Below are 19,724 nucleotides of genomic sequence, written 5' to 3' on the forward strand. Positions count from 1 at the left end.
AATATTACGATTGAAAGTGAAAGTGAAACGTCACTTTCAACAGCCAATCAGAGTGATCGTAGCCATGGGGGGGGCAAAGCCACCCCCCCATGGGCTCAAGTACCACTCCCCCTCGAGTCGAGTGAAATTTCAGTTAACCCTTTCACCCGATCTGCAGGAACGCGATCCTGCCATGTCACCACATAGGCGTCACAGGTCGGATTGGCACCGACTTTCATGACGCCTACATGGTGTCACAGGTTGGGAAGGGGTTAAGGTGACAAAATGAGTTATAGCCAAAGGACATCTAAGGCGGAGATGTCCTTTCAAGAACTGACAATAGCTGTGTAAGCAGGCAGTCCTGGTAGCCCCCGACTTTAAGAAGAAATTTGTACTCCAGACAGACTCTTCAGAAATCAAATTACAAGCGATCCTTTCTCAGGAGATACACAAAAAAGTAGCACCCTGTTCTCTACCTGAGTAGGAAACTGTCAGCATGTGAGAAAAATGACTTATTTGTAGAAAAGAAATGCATGACAATAAAATGGGCTGTGGATGCATTGTGATACTATCTGTTAGGGTGAAAATTTTAATTAGTGCCAGACAATGCCCCATTCAGGTACATGAGGCAGGAAAAGGGTAAAAATGCTGTTGTTACCACTTGCTTCTTTGCCCTGCAGGATTTTTGCTTCTAAGTGGCACATAGAGCCAGGAAGTTACATGGTAATGCAGATGCTCTCTTGAGAATTCTATGTCTAGTGGTAGAAGATGCCAAGCTGCACGTCTTTAGGCAGTGGGGGGAGGTATGTAAGATGGCTGCCAGACACATAGCAAATGGGAGAAATGTATCACAGAGGTGGATTTCTCTGTGATATAATACATGGAGTAATGCTATTGTACACATAGTAATAAGAGCTGAAAAAAAGAGAATGAACAGCACCTCCAAAAATACAATGATCTAATGCCGCTAAGCAAAAATATTTCTAACTGAACATAGGCTCTTAGTTTAATATTCTGATCAAACTGTATGAAGCCCACTGCCACGTCACGGCAAACCTCGTAGTGAGTCCTACTGCCCTAACGGAGCGAAGCCGTGCGCCAACCACCACCAGAGTGGCAATGCACCAGCAGGTTGAATGGACTGGTGCCCCACAGGACCCATGCTGCAAGACTGAGTCCCCATGACTCCAATACAAGCCGCCCCACCAGCACACATCCACAGCAACAATGGCCACCACACAGCACCCACACCAAATGAAAGGAATGATCCATGATCCATGCGGCTTCAGCTAGCAGACTAGGGCACCCACTGACCCTCGTGTCTTCATAGCTTCAAACACCAAGTGGTGCATTTCCACCACCTCTTCCACCTCCTTCTTAATGGACACGTCCCTGTCCTGGACAGCAACATTGCACCATAAAAACGCTAAAAATTTCAACCCTTAGACTGAAATTATAAAGGTTTAGTTCAAGTTGTTTAAAGATGATTAAACTAAAAATAAATCTAATTCCTTTATAAGTCTGAAGTAATTATTGTAATCACAACCACAGGGAAATTTCCTTGTGGGACATAATCACTTATTTCTATATTTCTTTCTCCCTGTTTTTTAGAACCATATATTATATAAGCCGAGTATAAAGCGATCATTCCCAGCACAAAAACAGGTGTGTGCCACAGAGCGCTGCGATCCATCGTTCTCTCTTCATGTTGTCTTGGAAGTAACCGAGGATCTTAAATGGAACATTATGTCTGCCGAAAAATTTCTGTCACTCAGAATCAGAACTTCATACAGCTGACTGATAAGCCAAAAAGCTTATTTTGAGACAACCTCTTGAATCTAGTGAGTATATTTGGCAGTTATGTTTTTAACATTCTTAATTTTTTTTATGCTCTTTTTTGGTGTTATTGTTAAATTTTAGAATTTGTTGCTATTTCTGCAAATTTCAACCCTTATGTTAACATTTTATTCATAAAGTTCAATTTTACTTACAATTTTCTTAAAGGATTGTAAGTAGAAAGTGATTGGATTTATTCTCTGACATCTTTTTTCTTTCTAGATTTATGTGAACATCTCATGGACAACAACACATATACAACATTTCATATTCTACTTTTCACGTCAAACACCATTAATAAGCTGCTGGTTGCCGGGATTTTTTCAGCCATTTATTTTATTGCAATCACTTTGAATTCAGTGGTTATTGCGTTGATATGTCTGGACGTCCATCTACACACCCCCATGTATCTGTTCTTCTGTAACTTGTCCGTCATAGACATCTGCTACACCACAGTCATTATCCCGAAGCTTCTCCATATATTATTATCTGGGAATGGCCTGATATCTTTCACCCAGTGCTTCACCCAGATGTATTTTTACTTTACTGGAGCCGGTGTGGAGGAAATAATTTTCTTCGTCATGGGATTTGACCGATACGTTGCGATTTGTCATCCTCTGTCCTACCACCGGATCTTGAACAAGAAAATCTGTATCCTGATTGTTGTTTCTATCTGGATCTCGGCCTTTCTAAATTCTTCACTATTTATATGTTTTCTAATTAAAATGACCTTTAATAAGGTTGTTACTATTAAAAACATCTTCTGTGACGCCGTAGACGTATTTAATGCATCCGGTGGTGGCACCTATGACTTTTATATCTTACTCTATGCTGAGCTTGGGTTGTTTGGATTTCTCCCGGTTTTCTGCAATGTTTTGTCGTATATAAGAATAATTCGTGTGATTTTACACATTAAGTCAAAGGAAGGAAGAAGAAAAACCTTCTCCGCCTGCTTGTCCCACCTCATTGTCATGATAACTTACTACTCGACAGGTACAATGGATTACATGATGCCGTTCTCAGATGACACAGTGACCATCAAACAGATTTTATCAGCTTTTTACACCACGGTGGTGCCCATGGTCAACCCGCTCATATATAGTCTACGAAGCAGTGAAATCCTGAAGGCTCTTCAGAGGTTATTGAGGATCTAATAAAATATCAGTGATGTATTCATCATGTTAGATTGAAAAAAAGCCACTATCCTAGACAAAGTCGTAACAAAAGCATTAGTAGAAACGCGATCATGTATGAACTTTGGCCGAATTTTGCCAAGTTTTTTGTAAAAATGCTTGGGTGTCCGAATACAAATCTGACTGTGCTACATTTGTACTGAATTTGACATTTGCAAATGTTTTTCAAACAAGTTCTCTCATCTCTATGTGTGACAGCAGTGCCAGAGATCTCCCCTACTGTATCATGTTAGTCACAGAAGAAAGAAATATTTCAGTGTGGATGAGTCCTGTATAACAAAAAAGATATGCTCCAAACAATTATAAAAATGAGATCTCTGCTACTATATCATATTAGTCACAGAAGAATTATTTCAATGTGGATAAAGCCTGTATTACAAAAAAGATATGCTCCAAACAATTTCAAACTGAGATCTCCCCTACTGTATCACGTTAGGAACAGAAGAATTTTTTTTGTGTGTGAATGAGTCCTGAATAACAGACTATATGCTCCAAACTATTTTAAACTGAGATGGCCGTTACTGTATTACATTAGTAAGAGAAGAAAGAATTGTTTCACTGTGGATTATTCCTGTATGACAAAGAAGATATGCTCCAAACAATTTGAAACTGAGATCTTCCCTACGGTATCACGTTAGTCATGGAATAAAGATTTGTTTCAGTGTGCATGAGGCCTGTATGACAAAGAAGATATGCTCCAAACAATTATAAAAATGAGATGTCCCCTACTGTATCATGTTAGTAACAGAAGAAAGAATTGATTCAATGGAGATGAGGCCTGTATGACAAAGAAGATATGCTCCAAACAATTTCAAACTGAAATCTCCCCTACTGAATTACATTAGTCACAGAAGAAAGAAATATTTAAGTGTGGATAAGGCCTGTATAACAAAGAAGATATGCTCTAAAAAAATCTAAAAATGATATCTCCCCTACTGTATGGCATTAGTAACTAAAGAATTGTTTCAGTGTGGATGAGGCCTGTATGACAAAGAAGATACTCTCCAAACAATTGTAAAAATGAGATCTCCCCTACTGTATGACATTAGTAACAGAAGAAAGAATTGATTCAATGGAGATGAGGCCTGTATGACAAAGAAGATATGATCCAAACAATTTCAAACTGAAATCTCCCCTACTGAGTTACATTAGTCACAGAAGAAAGAAATATTTCAGTGTGGATAAGGCCTGTATAACAAAGAAGATATGCTCTAAAAATTATAAAAATGATATCTCCCCTACTGTATGGCAATAGTAACTAAAGAATTGTTTCAGTGTGGCTGAGGCCTGTTTGACAAAGAAGATATTTTCCAAATAATTGTAAAAATGAGATCTCCCCTACTGTTTGACGTTAGTAACAGAAAAAAGAATTGTTTCAGTGTAAATGAGGCCTGTATGACAAATAAGATATGCTCCAAACAATTATAAAAATGAGATCTCCCCTACTGTATGACATTAGTAATAGAAGAAAGAATTGCTGATGAGGTGACAAAGAAGATATACTCAAAATAATTTCAAATTGAGATCTCCACTACCGTAGCACATTAGTTACAGAAGACATTTTTTGTGTGTGGATGAGACCTGTATAACATAGGTCTAGATGCTCCAATTACAAACTGAGATCTCCCCTACTGTATCACGTTAGTAACAGAAGAATGTTTTTTTAGCATGGATGAGGCCAGTACAGCCCAGAAAATATGCTTCAAACAGTTTCAAACTTTGATCTAGCCTGCGGTATCACGTTTGTCACAGAAATTTTTTTTACTGTGCAACAGCTCTGCACACAGAACAATTTCACCACCACGAGATGACAAGGTGGGATATGGCTGGCTGTAACACGTTTAGCAACCGAAAAAAATGTTTATTTTTACAGTGCAACAGCTGTGTAGAAAGGGTAATTTCACTTCCACTAAATGACAAGGTGGGATATGGCAGGCTGTATCACGTTTAGCTACAGAAAAAAAATTCTTATTGTGCAACACCTGCACAGAAAGTTAAATTTCACTGCCACTAAACGATAGGGTGAGATATAGTGTGCTGAATCATGTTGGAAACTGTAAAAAGCTCAAATCAAAGAACAATGTCACCGCCACTAAATGACAAGGTGACATAAGCCTTATTATATCACATTTAGCAATTGAAAATATAAGATTTAGAAAGGTCTATTCGTGAATGGAGCACAATAGAAGCAGTGCACAACACACTTCTATGAAATTTGCCCTGCTGTCTTTGTCTGTGGACCTCGGCAAAGGCACACAAAAAACTGCTGGAAGGTCAAATTCACAGTCACACCGGACAGCTATCTAAACTATCTGACTTAGATATAACCATCTAGGTAACTAGCTAAAATATATCAGCACCCAGGCCCAGCAGCCTTTCTGTGCTGTTATATTGACAAAATAGCGCTAAAACAATAAGTCCATTCTTTATATAGTGAAGCACATGTGATTTCAGCAGCCAATGACACAAGTCATTGTGTCTATACATTGTGGACATTTCCTGTGCCCTGATTGGCTAGCCACAATCTGAACACAAAAAGTTAGAAGAAAAAATGCACAAGCATGCTACTCCTCTGGACTCTCCCCACCCCTTTCCCTCATCAAACACATGTGCCACACTTATCCTACACCACTACTATCCTAGCCAAAGTGCTCAAAATACTTTAGTGGCAATGCAAAAATTTTCCTGCACTTTTTACCAAATGTTACCGATCTTTCCCAATTTTATTAAAATTCGCTCGTGTTTTCAATCACAAATCCAAATGTGCCATATTTGTGCCAAATTTACATTTGGCCATCGTTTTTTGAACATGTTCACTTATCTTTAGTGCTTAGCCCCACAGCTTTAGGCAGATGAGGGAGGTATGTAAGGTGGATGCCTGACAAATAGTGAATGGGAAATATATATCACAGAGATGGATGCCCTCTGTGATGTAAAAGGTGGAGTAATGCTATAGTACATAACAAGTGTACGCCGCTAGGTTCAGATAGGGGCGGGACAGGTCTAATGAATTCTTTGGAACTCTGGAGGAACTGTTACTCAGGGCGACCACATACTGCAGCTTCCACAGGCACAAGATGGATCCACTTGCTAACACAGATACAATTGATAGAGTCCTCATGAACATAACAGTGTAGTTTAATTTCACAGCACATTCAGTACATTTCAAGTCTCTTAAGCATAGGCTTCATAAACAGTACAGCTGCTTCTTAGAGGCACATTGACTAACAGTCTCTTTTGATAGCACACTTCAGCACAGATCAAGACTCTTTACAAAAGCACAGCAGTCTACAGCATTCCTTCTAGCATAGTGTAATGGAGGAGTGAGGGGGGTTTGCTGAGGGAGATTATCCCTGTAACACAACTTCTTCCAGTCCTTATCTTCCTGCTCCTGTTAGACGTCCACAACTAGCAGTACAAGGGGGTAGCCCAACTCCACTCTGTAATGGAATCCTGTGTCCTGGTTCACTTGCCTGAACTTCTGTGAGAGAGAGATCACACACCAGTCATCACTTTGGCTGCTGCCAGAACAGTCAACAAGTTTCCCACAATCCCCCTGGGGCTCTGCTAACCACTTCCTGTCTCCTGTGACTGTGTTAACCCTTCTAGTTGCTGGATGCTTTTTAATCAATAGCAGTTAGCACTATTTCTGCATGTCACACTCTTCCCTCCTTTTTGAATGCTGTACTCAACATTGGCCTCAATAGATTGATTTGACCAATTTTAAGACAGTAGTGGGAGTCATGTCACTTCATATACATATTGGCATAACATTCATAAACATTAATAACAACCTATTATTATGACCTTTACTTGTAGAACTTCTGTAAGAAATAAACAATTAAAACAAACAGCATCTGTTCAGCTTGAGCATTTCGTACGTCTTCAACCAGCTCTCCTTCTCACTAGGCCTTAATAGTGTTAGGGCTAGCAGAATGCACCAAATAATTTAGAGAAAAGGAATAAGGTGCGTTCGCAGCCTGCGGTCCACCGTGGAGAGATGGAACCTGCTGCTAAGCAATGGCGGACTATATGGCGGTACAATGAGGATACACACATGGGTTATCTTCACCCTGTGTGAAAGAAGTGAACCCCGTTGCGTCACAGGGCCGCAGTACCGCACGTAACAGAAATAATAATATAGTAGCACGAGAGTGCATGCAGTGCCGCATTGGCGGATGCCACTAACCACCCAGACTTGGGTTTGGAAAGCGCGGTGATAGCGCACAGCGCCGCACTGGAGATAACAGCTATAGACGCTGTTTGTGTACTTGTGTTGGTAAGAAGTCGGGTGCTAAATTACAATCATCCACCATACGCGGGCATTCAAACACAAGGGAGAGGATGTTTAAAGAGCGACTTTCATTCACAACACACACACATAAACAAGAGTATACTAGCACATGGCCATGCGAACCTTTTATAGCTGCAGCAAGTTCAGGACCTTCCTAGAGGACCAATGAGTACTGCTACAGTAACTGAGCAACTTCAGGACCTTCCTAGAGGACCAATAGGAGCTGCTGCAGTACCTGAGCATGTGACCCCAGACCTCCACTGAGAGGTCTTCCTTTGGGCATGCTCAGAAGGGAAAAAGCAGGACTTAGTCCCAGAGACGTCTGCTCACCACTGAACAGTACAGGTTTCAATGGCAGAGCCTGGAAAGGCAGCAGTAACCCTTTGCACAGAATCAGTCTGAGCGAGATGCTGGAACTGACATCTCTGCTGAGCAGGCTCCACTGCGGCTGATGCAGAATGAGAGACGGCAGCGGCCATGGTTTGAGATTCCCCCTGTGCAGCGGCGGGAACTTGACTCCTAACAAATAGTTCTTTGTTTCTACAAAGTCTTTTAAGGAAAATCACTGTGAGAAAACAAGTCTTTCCACCAGGCAACATCTTTCATACTGCCTCTCGGTGGTGAATACCACTCAAGTGGGCTTACCTGGTCCATAGGCAGGGATACCTGTTTCCAATCGACAGTCCTTGGCACTTGACTAGTTTCACCAAGTGTCTCATATGTCAGCATCACAGGCCTCCTCACTTCTCAAGTTGACATCCTCCTGATGGGTTGTTCCTCAGATAATAATAATCTTTATTTTTATGTAGCGCTAACATATTATGCAGCACTTTACAGTTTGTACACATTATCATCGCTGTCCCCGATGGGGCTCACAATCTAAATTCCCTATCAGTATGTCTTTGGAATGTGGGAGGAAACCCATACAAACTCTTTGCAGATGTTGTCCAAGGTGGGATTAGAACCCAGGACTCCAGCGCTGCAAGGCTGCTGTGCTAACCACTGCACCACCGTGCTGCCCCACTCTTTGGTTCTTCAGTTGCAGTAGTCTCTTCCGCCACACTCATTTCGGGTACTTGCTCAGATACTCTTGGAACTGCCTCTGTAAGTTCCTGTACTTCTTCTGAATCATCTGGTTTCACACAACCTAGTAATCCACTCCTCCTGAGTGTCGATCGGTCTCTGCAGTGATCGGTGTTCGATCATCAGAACTGAACTGGACTTCATCTCTACTCCTTGGTACAACTCTGGAGCCTCAGGACTTAGTTCACTCTTCTGAGGATAGTACATCCCTCTCCTTGCCAGTCCGAGAGGTACAACAATGTGCTTTTCTTCATAGGAACTTTCAAGGTCACTATCCACCTCCGGAGCTTCAGTCTGTGGAAGTCCCGTAGTTGATCTCGATTGATATCGGTCTACTTCTGGGGAGACTTGTGGTGGGAGATAATCACAGGGTAGTAGCAAATTCCAATGGGCTATTCTGGTTTTCTTATCCCCAGTTTAAAAAAGGATTTCCTACACTGGACTGTCATCGGCTTTCCTCTTTACGACCACATACACCTTGTTTTCCCAGTACGAACAAAGATTTCCAGGACCACCTTTTTCATGTACATTCTTGATTAGAACCCGACATCCCAGTGTTAATTCTGCTCCATAACATTTTCGATCATAGTACTCCTTACTCATGCTCTGCCCTTGGGTAGCCACTTTGGAGGCTATGTTGTATTGCCTCTGTCATCCATTCCTTCCATTTCCAAATGTACACTGGATACGTTTTGTAAGTTTCTGACACCTGAGTGTCGAACATGATGTCAATTGGCAGTCTTGCCGATTGTCCATACAACAGGAAGAAATGTGAGTAACCCGTTGCCTCACTCTTGGTACAGTTATATGCATGTACCACTTTTGACACAGAACTTTTCCAATCTTTCTTCTCATCAGCTGTTAAAGTGTCCAACATTGACAATAATGTCTGGTTAAAATGTTCCACTTGTCCATTACCCTCTGGGTGATAGGGTGCTGTATGGGATCTCTGAATTCTACAGTACTTTCCTAATTTGGCAAAGAGCTGGTTCTCAAATTCTCTTCCTTGGTCATGATGTAACCTCGTAGGGAACCCAAACTTCAAAGCAAAATCATTGAAGATCTTCTCTGCCGCTGTTTGACCAAATTTATTAGTGGTGGCATATGCTTGAGCAAATCGTGTAAAATAGTCCATCACCATCAAGATGAATTCGTAACCTCCCTTGCATGTCTCCAGATGTTAACATGATGAGCGAACGTGCTTGCCACTCCTCGTTACTCGCCCAAGTATCACGGTACTCGGTGTACTCGTCGAGCATCGAGCATTTCTGGGATTATTCAGCGGGAGCTTGGGTCTCCGCCCTGCAATTTTGGCACTCCTTAGAGCACCAATGAACATGCAGGGATTGTCTGCCATGCACTCTAATACTGCAGCCATCTTTGTTGTGGTATTACAGTGATTGGTTGGCCGCATAGCGTCATCAGTAGTGTTGAGCATTCCGATACGGCAAGTATCGGGTATCGGCCGATACTTGCGGGTATCGGAATTCCGATACCGAGATCCGATACTTTTGTGATATCGGGAATCGTTATCGGGATTAATATCAAGGTGTAAAATAAAGAATTTAAATAAAAAATAGGGATATACTCATCTTTCCGACGCAGCCTGGACCTTACCGAGGGAACCGGCAGCCTTCTTTGCTTAAAATGCGCGCTTTTACTGCCTTCCGTGACGTCACGGCTTCTGATTGGTCGCGTGCCGCCCATGTGACCACGACGCGACCAATCACAACAAGCCGTGACGTAATTTCAGGTCCTGAATGCCTAATTCTAGGCATTCAGGATTTGAAAATTACGTCACGGCTTGTGATTGGTCGCGTGCCGCCCATGTGACCGCGACGCGACCAATCACAACAAGCCGTGACGTAATTTCAGGTCCTGAATGCCTAATTCTAGGCATTCAGGGTTTGAAAATTACGTCACGGCTTGTGATTGGTCGCGTGCCGCCCATGTGACCGCGACGCGACCAATCACAAGCCGTGATGTAATTTTCAAATCCTGAATGCCTAGAATTAGGCATTCAGGACCTGAAATTACGTCACGGCTAGTGTTGAGCGATACCGTCCGATACTTGAAAGTATCGGTATCGGAAAGTATCGGCCGATACCGTCACAGTATCGGAATCCAATCCGATACCGATACCCGATACCAATACAAGTCAATGGGACTCATGTATCGGACGGTATCCCTGATGGTTCCCAGGGTCTGAAGGAGAGGAAACTCTCCTTCAGGCCCTGGGAACCATATAAATGTGTAAAAGAAAGAATTAAAATAAAAAATATTGCTATACTCACCTGTCCGACGCAGCCGGGACTTCAGCGAGGGAACCGGCAGCGTTGTTTGTTTAAAAATCGCGCTATTACTTGGTTACGTGAATTCCCGGCTTGTGATTGGTCAGGTCGGCCATGTTGCCGGGACGCGGACCAATCACAGCAAGCCGTGACGAAATTACGTCACGGCTTGCTGTGATTGGTCCGCGTCCCGGCAATATGGCCGCCCTGACCAATCACAAGCCGGGACGTCACGGGAGGCTGGACACGCGCTCATTTTAAAATGGGCGCGTGTCCAGCCTCCCGTGACGTCACGGCTTGTGATTGGTTGCGCCGCGATCAACCAATCACAAGCCGGGAGGCTGGACGCGCTCATTTTGAAATGGGCGCGTGTCCAGCCTCCCGTGACGTCACGGCTTGTGATTGGTTGCGCCGCGATCAACCAATCACAAGCCGGGAGGCTGGACGCGCTCATTTTGAAATGGGCGCGTGTCCAGCCTCCCGTGACGTCACGGCTTGTGATTGGTTGCGCCGCGATCAACCAATCACAAGCCGGGAGGCTGGACGCGCTCATTTTGAAATGGGCGCGTGTCCAGCCTCCCGGCTTGTGATTGGTTGACCGCGACGCAACCAATCACAAGCCGTGACGTCACGGGAGGCTGGACACGCGCCCTTTTTAAAATGAGCGCGTTTCCAGCCTCCCGTGACGTCACGGCTTGTGATTGGTTAATGGCGGCCATGTTGCCGGGACGCGGACCAATCACAGCAAGCCGTGACGTATTTTCGTCACGGCTTGCTGTGATTGGTCCGCGGCCCGGCAACATGGCCGCCCTGACCAATCACAAGCCGGGACTTCGCGTAACCATGTAAAAGCGGGAATTTTAAACAAACAACGCTGCCGGTTCCTGCGCTGAGGTCCCGGCTGCGTCGGACAGGTGAGTATAGCGATATTTTTTATTTTAATTCTCTATTTTACACATTTTAACATTAATGTTGTTCCGATACCCGATACCCGATACCACAAGAGTATCGGAATCCCGGTATCGGAATTCCGATACAGCAAGTATCGGCCGATACCCGATACTTGCAGCATCGGAATGCTCAACACTAGTCACGGCTTGTTGTGATTGGTCGCGTCGCGGTCAATCACAACAAGCCGTGACGTAATTTCAGGTCCTGAATGCCTAATTCTAGGCATTCAGGATTTGAAAATTACATCACGGCTTGTGATTGGTCGCGTCGCGGTCACATGGGCGGCACGCGACCAATCACAAGCCGTGACGTAATTTTCAAACCCTGAATGCCTAGAATTAGGCATTCAGGACCTGAAATTACGTCACGGCTTGTTGTGATTGGTCGCGTCGCGGTCACATGGGCGGCACGCGACCAATCACAAGCCGTGACGTAATTTTCAAATCCTGAATGCCTAGAATTAGGCATTCAGGACCTGAAATTACGTCACGGCTTGTTGTGATTGGTCGCGTCGTGGTCACATGGGCGGCACGCGACCAATCAGAAGCCGTGACGTCACGGAAGGCAGTAAAAGCGCGCATTTTAAGCAAAGAAGGCTGCCGGTTCCCTCGGTAAGGTCCAGGCTGCGTCGGAGAGGTGAGTATAGCAATATTTTTTATTTTAATTCTTTATTTTACACATTAATATGGATCCCAGGGCCTGAAGGAGAGTTTCCTCTCCTTCAGACCCTGGGAACCATCAGGGATACCGTCCGATACTTGAGTCCCATTGACTTGTATTGGTATCGGGTATCGGTATCAGATTAGATCCGATACTTTGCCGGTATCGGCCGATACTTTCCGATACTGATACTTTCAAGTATCGGACGGTATCGCTCAACACTAGTCATCAGGTCTATAAGAGACCAGACATCGCCCTGCTTGGCGCATTCAGCTCCGGACTCAACTTGTGTAGGGAGAGCTGCTGCTGAGATAGGGTCAGATTTGTTCTTTTATTAGTTAGTGTGGGTCTACCATTACAGAATCCAGATAAACCAACAGTCATTTTTAGGGCTAATTAGGGGGTATATTGATTGCAGTGTTAGGTAGGCAGGGGAGTCTAAGTGCGCATATCCACATCAGTGCAAGGAATGCAGGCACTGTATGTGAGTATATAGATCTCACTGCATACATCAAGAGGGTCAATTACTGTCTGCTGCCTATTTTATATACACATAGCTGCAGGTATCTGTGGGTAGGATTAATTTTTTTTTGCACCTGAATCCTGCTAATTTTATTACAAAGCAATCCAGAGCCCCTTTTTTTCTACATTTGCTTGGTCACACTGCAGACTACAGCCAGGTTATTTTAATACAACAGCATGAAAATCTAGCAATTTAAAAATGCTTTTTGTCCCAGGCATCAGATGTGAGTGCGCAGAAAATTCTGGATTTTTTTGGGTACTGTAGTATTTTTTGGCCAAAAAATATTTAGCTACAGTTCTTATATTTATCACTGTGTTTTGTGCGCCACATGCATCGCATATCATTGCGCTAAATATTTTACAATTTTAGTACTCCAACATTTTTTTTTATTGTCATAGCCTACTTATTGACATAATTTTTGTAGGCCCAAAAACTCCAGGCCACATATTTAATAGTGTTCTATCCCCGTCAGATGCCAGATCTATCTGTGCTCTACAAATAGTTGCTTTACAGGCCTATATTCCACTTTTTTTTTGTTGCTACCCTAGGTCTATACACTATTTTGGAGTAAAAAAAAAATACAGGCCACATATTGAACACTCTGTTATCTCTGTCAGATGCCTGGTTTATCTGTGCTCTACAAATAGTTGCTTTTCAGGCCTACATTCCACTTTTTTGTCTGTTCATTACCCTAGATCTATACACTATTTTGGGGTAAAAAAAAAAAATAATTAAAAAAACTCCAGGCCACATATTGAAGAGCGTGATTTCTCCATCAGATTCCTGGTCTATCTGTGCTCTACAAATAGTTGCTTTTCAGGCCTACATTCCACTTTTTTGGCTGTCTGCTACCCTAGGTCTATGCACTATTTTGGGGTAAAAAATAAAGAAATTATGTAAGGGGGTGTGCAGGCGGCTGGTTTGAGCCCTGCATTCCTGTGCATGCCTACCTAATGAAACTGGGTACTTTTTGTGTTTGCTGTGTGCCCTGTGTAGTTTATGATAGTTGACACTGTTTAATATGATAATGGCTGACACTGTTCTGATATCTTTGTGTTAGGGACAGGAATAGGGACAGTCAGTGGCAGTGGTAGGTCAGCACTGGTAAGGGTTATGGCAGTGTAGTTGTGGGTTAGTTAGGGGGCACTGTAGAATAGGAGATTAGATTGTGTTGAGAACTGGTTTCAGTCAGAGTAGTGACAGTGGAGAAAGGGACGGAGCCAGTGAAGTGGCGGGAGAGGGCCTTTCTGGGGTAATTTTCAGGTAGTGGGAGGAGCTACAGCAGAGCAAGAGGAATTGTTCTAGAAGGAGTGGTAGTAGTTGGGTGGTGAGTGACAGATGAAAGAGACAGATGAAGCACTGAAGGAAGCAAGTCTGGAGATGTTAGATCTTGAAGCACGTGAAAAGCGAGGCAGTCTGGAAGGGTCGGTGGCTTGTCTGTGGGTTTCCTCCATGATGTCCGGGACTTAAGGTCCGAACAGGAATTGCAGAGGCAACCTGATTTTTCGCCCAGGATGGGGAAAGTGGATGGGGAGCACCTAGTGTCAGAAAGCTCGAATTCCCATGGGACTGCAGGTCTGGAAGCCACGGTGCTAGAAGATAAGCTGAAGGAAAAGACCAGGGAAAGTGCAGCATAAGTTCTTATGTCTTTTGAAGATTGTTGGATTAAATCTGTTATAAAGATGCACGAGTTAAGTAAAGTTTTATTGAAAATGAATCGGGACTTTGATAGCATTTGTGTGTGTCTGCGACGGATTGGAGCCCTGTATGCTGTGAAGGATTCTGACTCACAGGTGGGTGAACTACTTGACACACACAGCACACCACAAAATGGACATAATATTTCTGTAGCGGAGCATCGGGGTGTGATGAGGAAGCATCAGCAATCCCTCGGTACGGCTACCACCCTGGCCCCCGTTACAAAGTGGCGTAGTCGGCAGGATCCAGATGCTTTGCATTTGGAAAATGGAGAAACCCCTGAAACGGCAAAAATGGTGGCCGTTAAAGACTTTAAAATGGCGGATGATGGTGCAGAAGTAGGAGATAGCTCCGTCCATCATGGGAGTTGTAAATTGAAAATGGCGCGAAAATCTGTCGGGCAGAGACTGTGGCCTGAGGCCAGGGTAGATCCCCCTGTGGGCGGTGCCCGCCCGCGGTGGGCGCAGCAAAAGAAAAAGAATCCTCATCCCCAGCAGCAGATTCCTGGAGAATGGAAGAATGATCCATCAGCAGCAGCTCTGGAGTCACCGGTGACTGCTGGAGCATGGGCATGGAGCCCTTTAGATGATGTACGGGACTGGAGGGGAAGTGGAGCAGAGGCTAGTAGGGTTGAGCGACCTTTACATTTATAGGATCGGGTCGGGTTTCACGAAACCCGACTTTTTCAAAAGTCGGGTCGAGTGAAATCGGCCGATCCTATAAAAAAGTCGGGGTCGGGGTCGGCCGAAACTCGAAACCCAATGCAGTGCATTGGGTTTCCAATGGTTCCCAGGGTCTGAAGGAGCGGAAACTCTCCTTCAGGCCCTGGGATCCATATTTAAGTGTAAAATAAAGAATTAAAATAAAAAATATCGCCATACTTACCATCTGATGCGCCCTGGTACTAAGCGGGAACCTTCCTTCCTTAGAATCAGCCTTCCAGGACCTTGCGGTGACGTCGCGGTGACGTCGCGGCTTGTGATTGGTCGCGCGGCCGCCCATGTGACCGCTCGCGCGACCAATCACAAGCCGCGACGTCACTGTGACGTCACCGAGGGTCCTGGAAGGGCTGATTCTTAGGAAGGAAGGCTGCCGGAAAGAAGCCGAGGGTGAGTATATTCCTATTAGGTATATACTCACCCTCGGACGCGCCCTGCTTCTTTCCGGCAGCCTTCCTTCCTAAGAATCAGCCCTTCCAGGACCCTCGGTGACGTCTCGGTGACGTCGCGGCTTGTGATTGGTCGCGCGAGCGGTCACATGGGGGGCCGCGCGACCAATCACAAGCCGCGACGTCACCGCGACGTCACCGCAAGGTCCTGGAAGGCTGATTCTAAGGAAGGAAGGTTCCCGCTTAGTACCAGGGCGCATCAGATGGTAAGTATAGCGATATTTTTTATTTTAATTCTTTATTTTACACTTAAATCTGAATTCCGATACCAATTCCCGATATCTTAAACATATCGGGAATCAGTATCGGAATTCCGATTCCAGATTCAGAAGATCACCGACTTCATGGCCGACCCCACACAGGGGTCGGGTCGGGTTTCATGAAACCTGACTTTGCCAAAAGTCGGCAACTTCTGAAAATTGCCGACCCGTTTTGCTCAACCCTAGAGGCTAGTGGACGCTCCTCCGGTACCCCCTTTGATGATAAGTGGGGACAGTGACTGTAACTGCACCCCGGATCAGAAAATTGTGCTAGTTGCACCAGATGTGAAAAAGTGGGACTGTTCTGCGTCCCTGAGGGCAAGAGCCCTGTAATGCTGTGAGAGACTGTTCTGTGTCCTGTGGGCAGGAGCCCAGAAGACAGTGCTGTGAGAATGGCTGCAGTTAAAGAATTGTTTTGAACTGTTTTCCCCACTCCAAGTTTTGTTGCGCCCCTTCTGCTGGATTGCAGGACACAGACCTTATGAAGAGATGGTGCCCTATGGACTGTTGCTGAACTGTATGTGGCTGCTCCAGAGACTGTGATAAGATGTGTGAAATGTCGATGTTTAACCTGAATTTTGTTTGCAAGAGGTAAACTGAGCAGCACACATGTTTTAAAGGGACCGTGGTCTGGAAATAGGAGGGAGGGGGAGGAAACATATGCAGGATGACCTGATGAGTGAGCCGGGTCAGAAGAGAATGGACTGCATGCTCCTGAATGGTGTGAGCTGTAGTAATTTGGCCATGTGGGCGATAAAGAAAAGTGTGGACATTCAAGTCAGTTAAGGACTGGTCAGTGGACCTGGAGAGTCCTATGGGTACTGTCTGTCTGGGTCTCAGGAAGAGGAGACCAGGGTCAAATGGATCCATATTGGTGTCTGGACAACCCGAGGGTCGAGCCGGGTTATGCCAGGATTGTACTCATGTGATGGTGAGCTGGTGAGAAAAGAACTGAACTGTTTGTTCCAGGGTCCCAACCAAGTGGGACCGGTACCAGTCCTGACCAGAAACGGGTTAAACGTAGTGGACTGGAGCAAAGTTCTTTTATTCTAATGTATAATAGTTGTTAAAGTTATTGATGTTTTAATAAGATGCTATTACATTGTGCTTATTGTGAAGTGTATATTCTACCGGTACCGTATGGTTGGGGACGACCATGGTTTTAGGAGGGAGGTATGTAAGGGGGTGTGCAGGCGGCTGGTTTGAGCCCTGCATTCCTGTGCATGCCTACCTAATGAAACTGGGTACTTTTTGTGTTTGCTATGTGCCCTGTGTAGTTTATGATAGTTGACACTGTTTAATATGATAATGGCTGACACTGTTCTGATATCTTTGTGTTAGGGACAGGAATAAGGACAGTCAGTGGCAGTGGTAGGTCAGCACTGGTAAGGGTTATGGCAGTGTAGTTACAGGTTAGTGTTAAGGGGGCACTATAGAGTAGGAGATTAGATTGTGTTGAGAACTGGTTTCAGTCAGAGTAGTGACAGTTGAGAAAGGGGGCGGAGCCAGTGTAGTGGCAGGGAGAGGGCCTTTCTGAGGTAATTTTCAGGTAGTGGGAGGAGCTAGAGCAGAGCAAGAGGAATTGTTCTAGAAGGAGTGGTAGTAGTTGGGTGGTGAGTGACAGATGAAAGAGACAGATGAAGCACTGAGGAAAGCAAGTCTGGAGATGTTAGATCTTGAAGCACGTGAAAAGCGAGACAGTCTGGAAGGGTCAGTGGCTTGTCTGTGGGTTACCTCCGTGACGTCCAGGACTTAAGGTCCGAACAGGAATTGCAGAGGCAACCTGATTTTTCACCCAGGATGGGGAAAGTGGACGGGGAGCACCTAGTAGCAGAAAGCTTGAATTCCCATGGGACTGCAGGTCTGGAAGCCACGGTGCTAGAAGATAAGCTGAAGGAAAAGACCAGGGAAAGTGCAGCATAAGTTCTTATGTCTTTTGAAGATTGTTGGATTAAATCTGTTATAAAGATGCACGAGTTAAGTAAAGTTTTATTGAAAATGAATCGGGACTTTGATAGCATTTGTGTGTGTCTGCGATGGATTGGAGCCCTGTATGCTGTGAAGGATTCTGACTCACAGGTGGGTGAACTACTTGACACACGCAGCACACCACAAAATGGACATAATATTTCTGTAGCGGAGCATCGGGGTGTGATGAGGAAGCAGCAGCAATCCCTCGGTATGGCTACCACCCTAGCCCCCGCTACAAAATACAGGCCACGTATTGACTTGGCTTGTGACTATCCATCAGTGTCGTCTCTAGGGGGGGCAGTTGGGGCACCTAATGTGGCGGTCCGCAGAGTCTCCCCTGGCAGCTGCATGCTGCCGCCCCCGGTCTGGGAGTCAGCTGTTCTCTGTGCCGACTGTCAAGCTGACAGCCAGCACAGAAAAGCTGCAGAGCGCCAGCTCCCAACATGTGCGGAGGTGGAGGGGGGTCCCTGCAGGGTGGCTGCGGCGGGCAGGGAGAAATCCCTGTAGCTCCGCTGCCTACAAGAGAAAATATCAGCAGAGCTGCAGCAATCTGTCTTCCTGCTTCCTGCCCACGTTTCCTCTCACACAGATGCGCCGCTGGATGACATCATCATCCAGTGGCCAGCTGTGTCAGAGGAAGGCGATGGAGATGCTGCAGCAGAGCGCGAGGAGAGGTGATAGGGGGGGGTGTGTGTGGCGCGCTGCAGGGGAATGTGCAGAGAAGTAAATGGTGTATGTGTGTGTGGGGGAGGAGAGGGCAATGATCGGGCTGATGGGGAGAGGGCAATGATGGGGATGGTGGGGGAGGAGAGGGCAATGATGGGGCTGACAGGGAGAGGGCAATGATGGGGATGGTGGGGGAGGAGAGGGCAATGATGGGGCTGACGGGGAGAGAACAATGATGGGGATGGTGGTGGAGGAGGAAATGATGGAAGTGGTGGAATGGGCAAGTATGGGGATGGTGGTGGAGGAGGAAATTATGGAAGTGGTGGAATGGGCAAGGATGGGGATGGTGGGGGATGAGGAAATGATGGAAGTGGTGGAATGGGCAAGGATGGGGATGGTGGGGAGGAGGAAACGATGGATGTGGTGGAAAGGGCAATGATGAGATTGGGGGAGGAAATGCTGGAGGTGGTGAAATGGGCAATGATGGGCATGACAGAAAAGGCAATGATGGAGGTGGTGAAGAGAGCAATGATGGGGTGGGGTAGAGGACAATAATATGTGTGTGGACAATTTGAGTGGGGATAGGAGGATTTATTATGTGTGGGGAGAATTTGGGGATGGGGGAATTTATTATGTGTAGAGTGAGATTTGGAATGGCGATTGGGGATTTAATGTGTGGGGGAGATTTGAGGACACAAAATGAAGAGCAAAAGGGGAGATGGGGCATATATGAGGAAACAGTACAGGGGAATGGGGGGCATGTATGAGGAAACAATATGGGGGAGTTGGGGCATGTATGGAGAAACAGTACGGGGAATGGGGGCATGTATGAGGAAACAGTATGGAGGAATGGGGGGCATGTATGAGGAAACAGTATGGGGGAATTGGGGGCATGTTTGAGGTAACAGTATGGGGGAATTGGGGGCATGTATGAGGAAACAGTATGAGGGAATGGGGGCATGAATGAGGAAACAATATGGGAGAATGAGGGTACAGTATAAGGAGCGATGTAAAAAATGTATGTGGACAGAGTATGGGGAGTGAGGGTGATGGGATGTGTGCAGACACAGTATGGGGGCAGGTAGTATAGAAAGTGAGGGGGTAAATATATGAGGAGACAGTATGGTGAGCAGGGGGATGTGAGAGGAGAC

At 45.3% G+C, this 19,724-nt stretch overlaps 1 protein-coding gene across 1 annotated transcript; it reads left to right on the plus strand.

Annotated features, from left to right (window-relative positions):
• The first annotated feature begins 2,219 nt into the window (after positions 1–2,219).
• Positions 2,220–2,969, plus strand: LOC143786164 (olfactory receptor 8D1-like). The gene has a single exon (XM_077275454.1). The coding sequence runs from the start codon at positions 2,220–2,222 to the stop codon at positions 2,967–2,969; it is 750 nt and encodes a 249-aa protein (XP_077131569.1).
• Positions 2,970–19,724: the final 16,755 nt, after the last annotated feature.

This window comes from Ranitomeya variabilis, chromosome 7, assembly GCF_051348905.1.
Source record: "Ranitomeya variabilis isolate aRanVar5 chromosome 7, aRanVar5.hap1, whole genome shotgun sequence".
NCBI classification, from domain to species: Eukaryota; Metazoa; Chordata; class Amphibia; order Anura; family Dendrobatidae; genus Ranitomeya; species Ranitomeya variabilis.

Excerpts from the sequence above, each read along its gene's own strand:
- LOC143786164 (XM_077275454.1), top strand. The coding sequence starts at position 2,220 with ATGTATCTGTTCTTCTGTAACTTGTCCGTCATAGACATCTGCTACACC.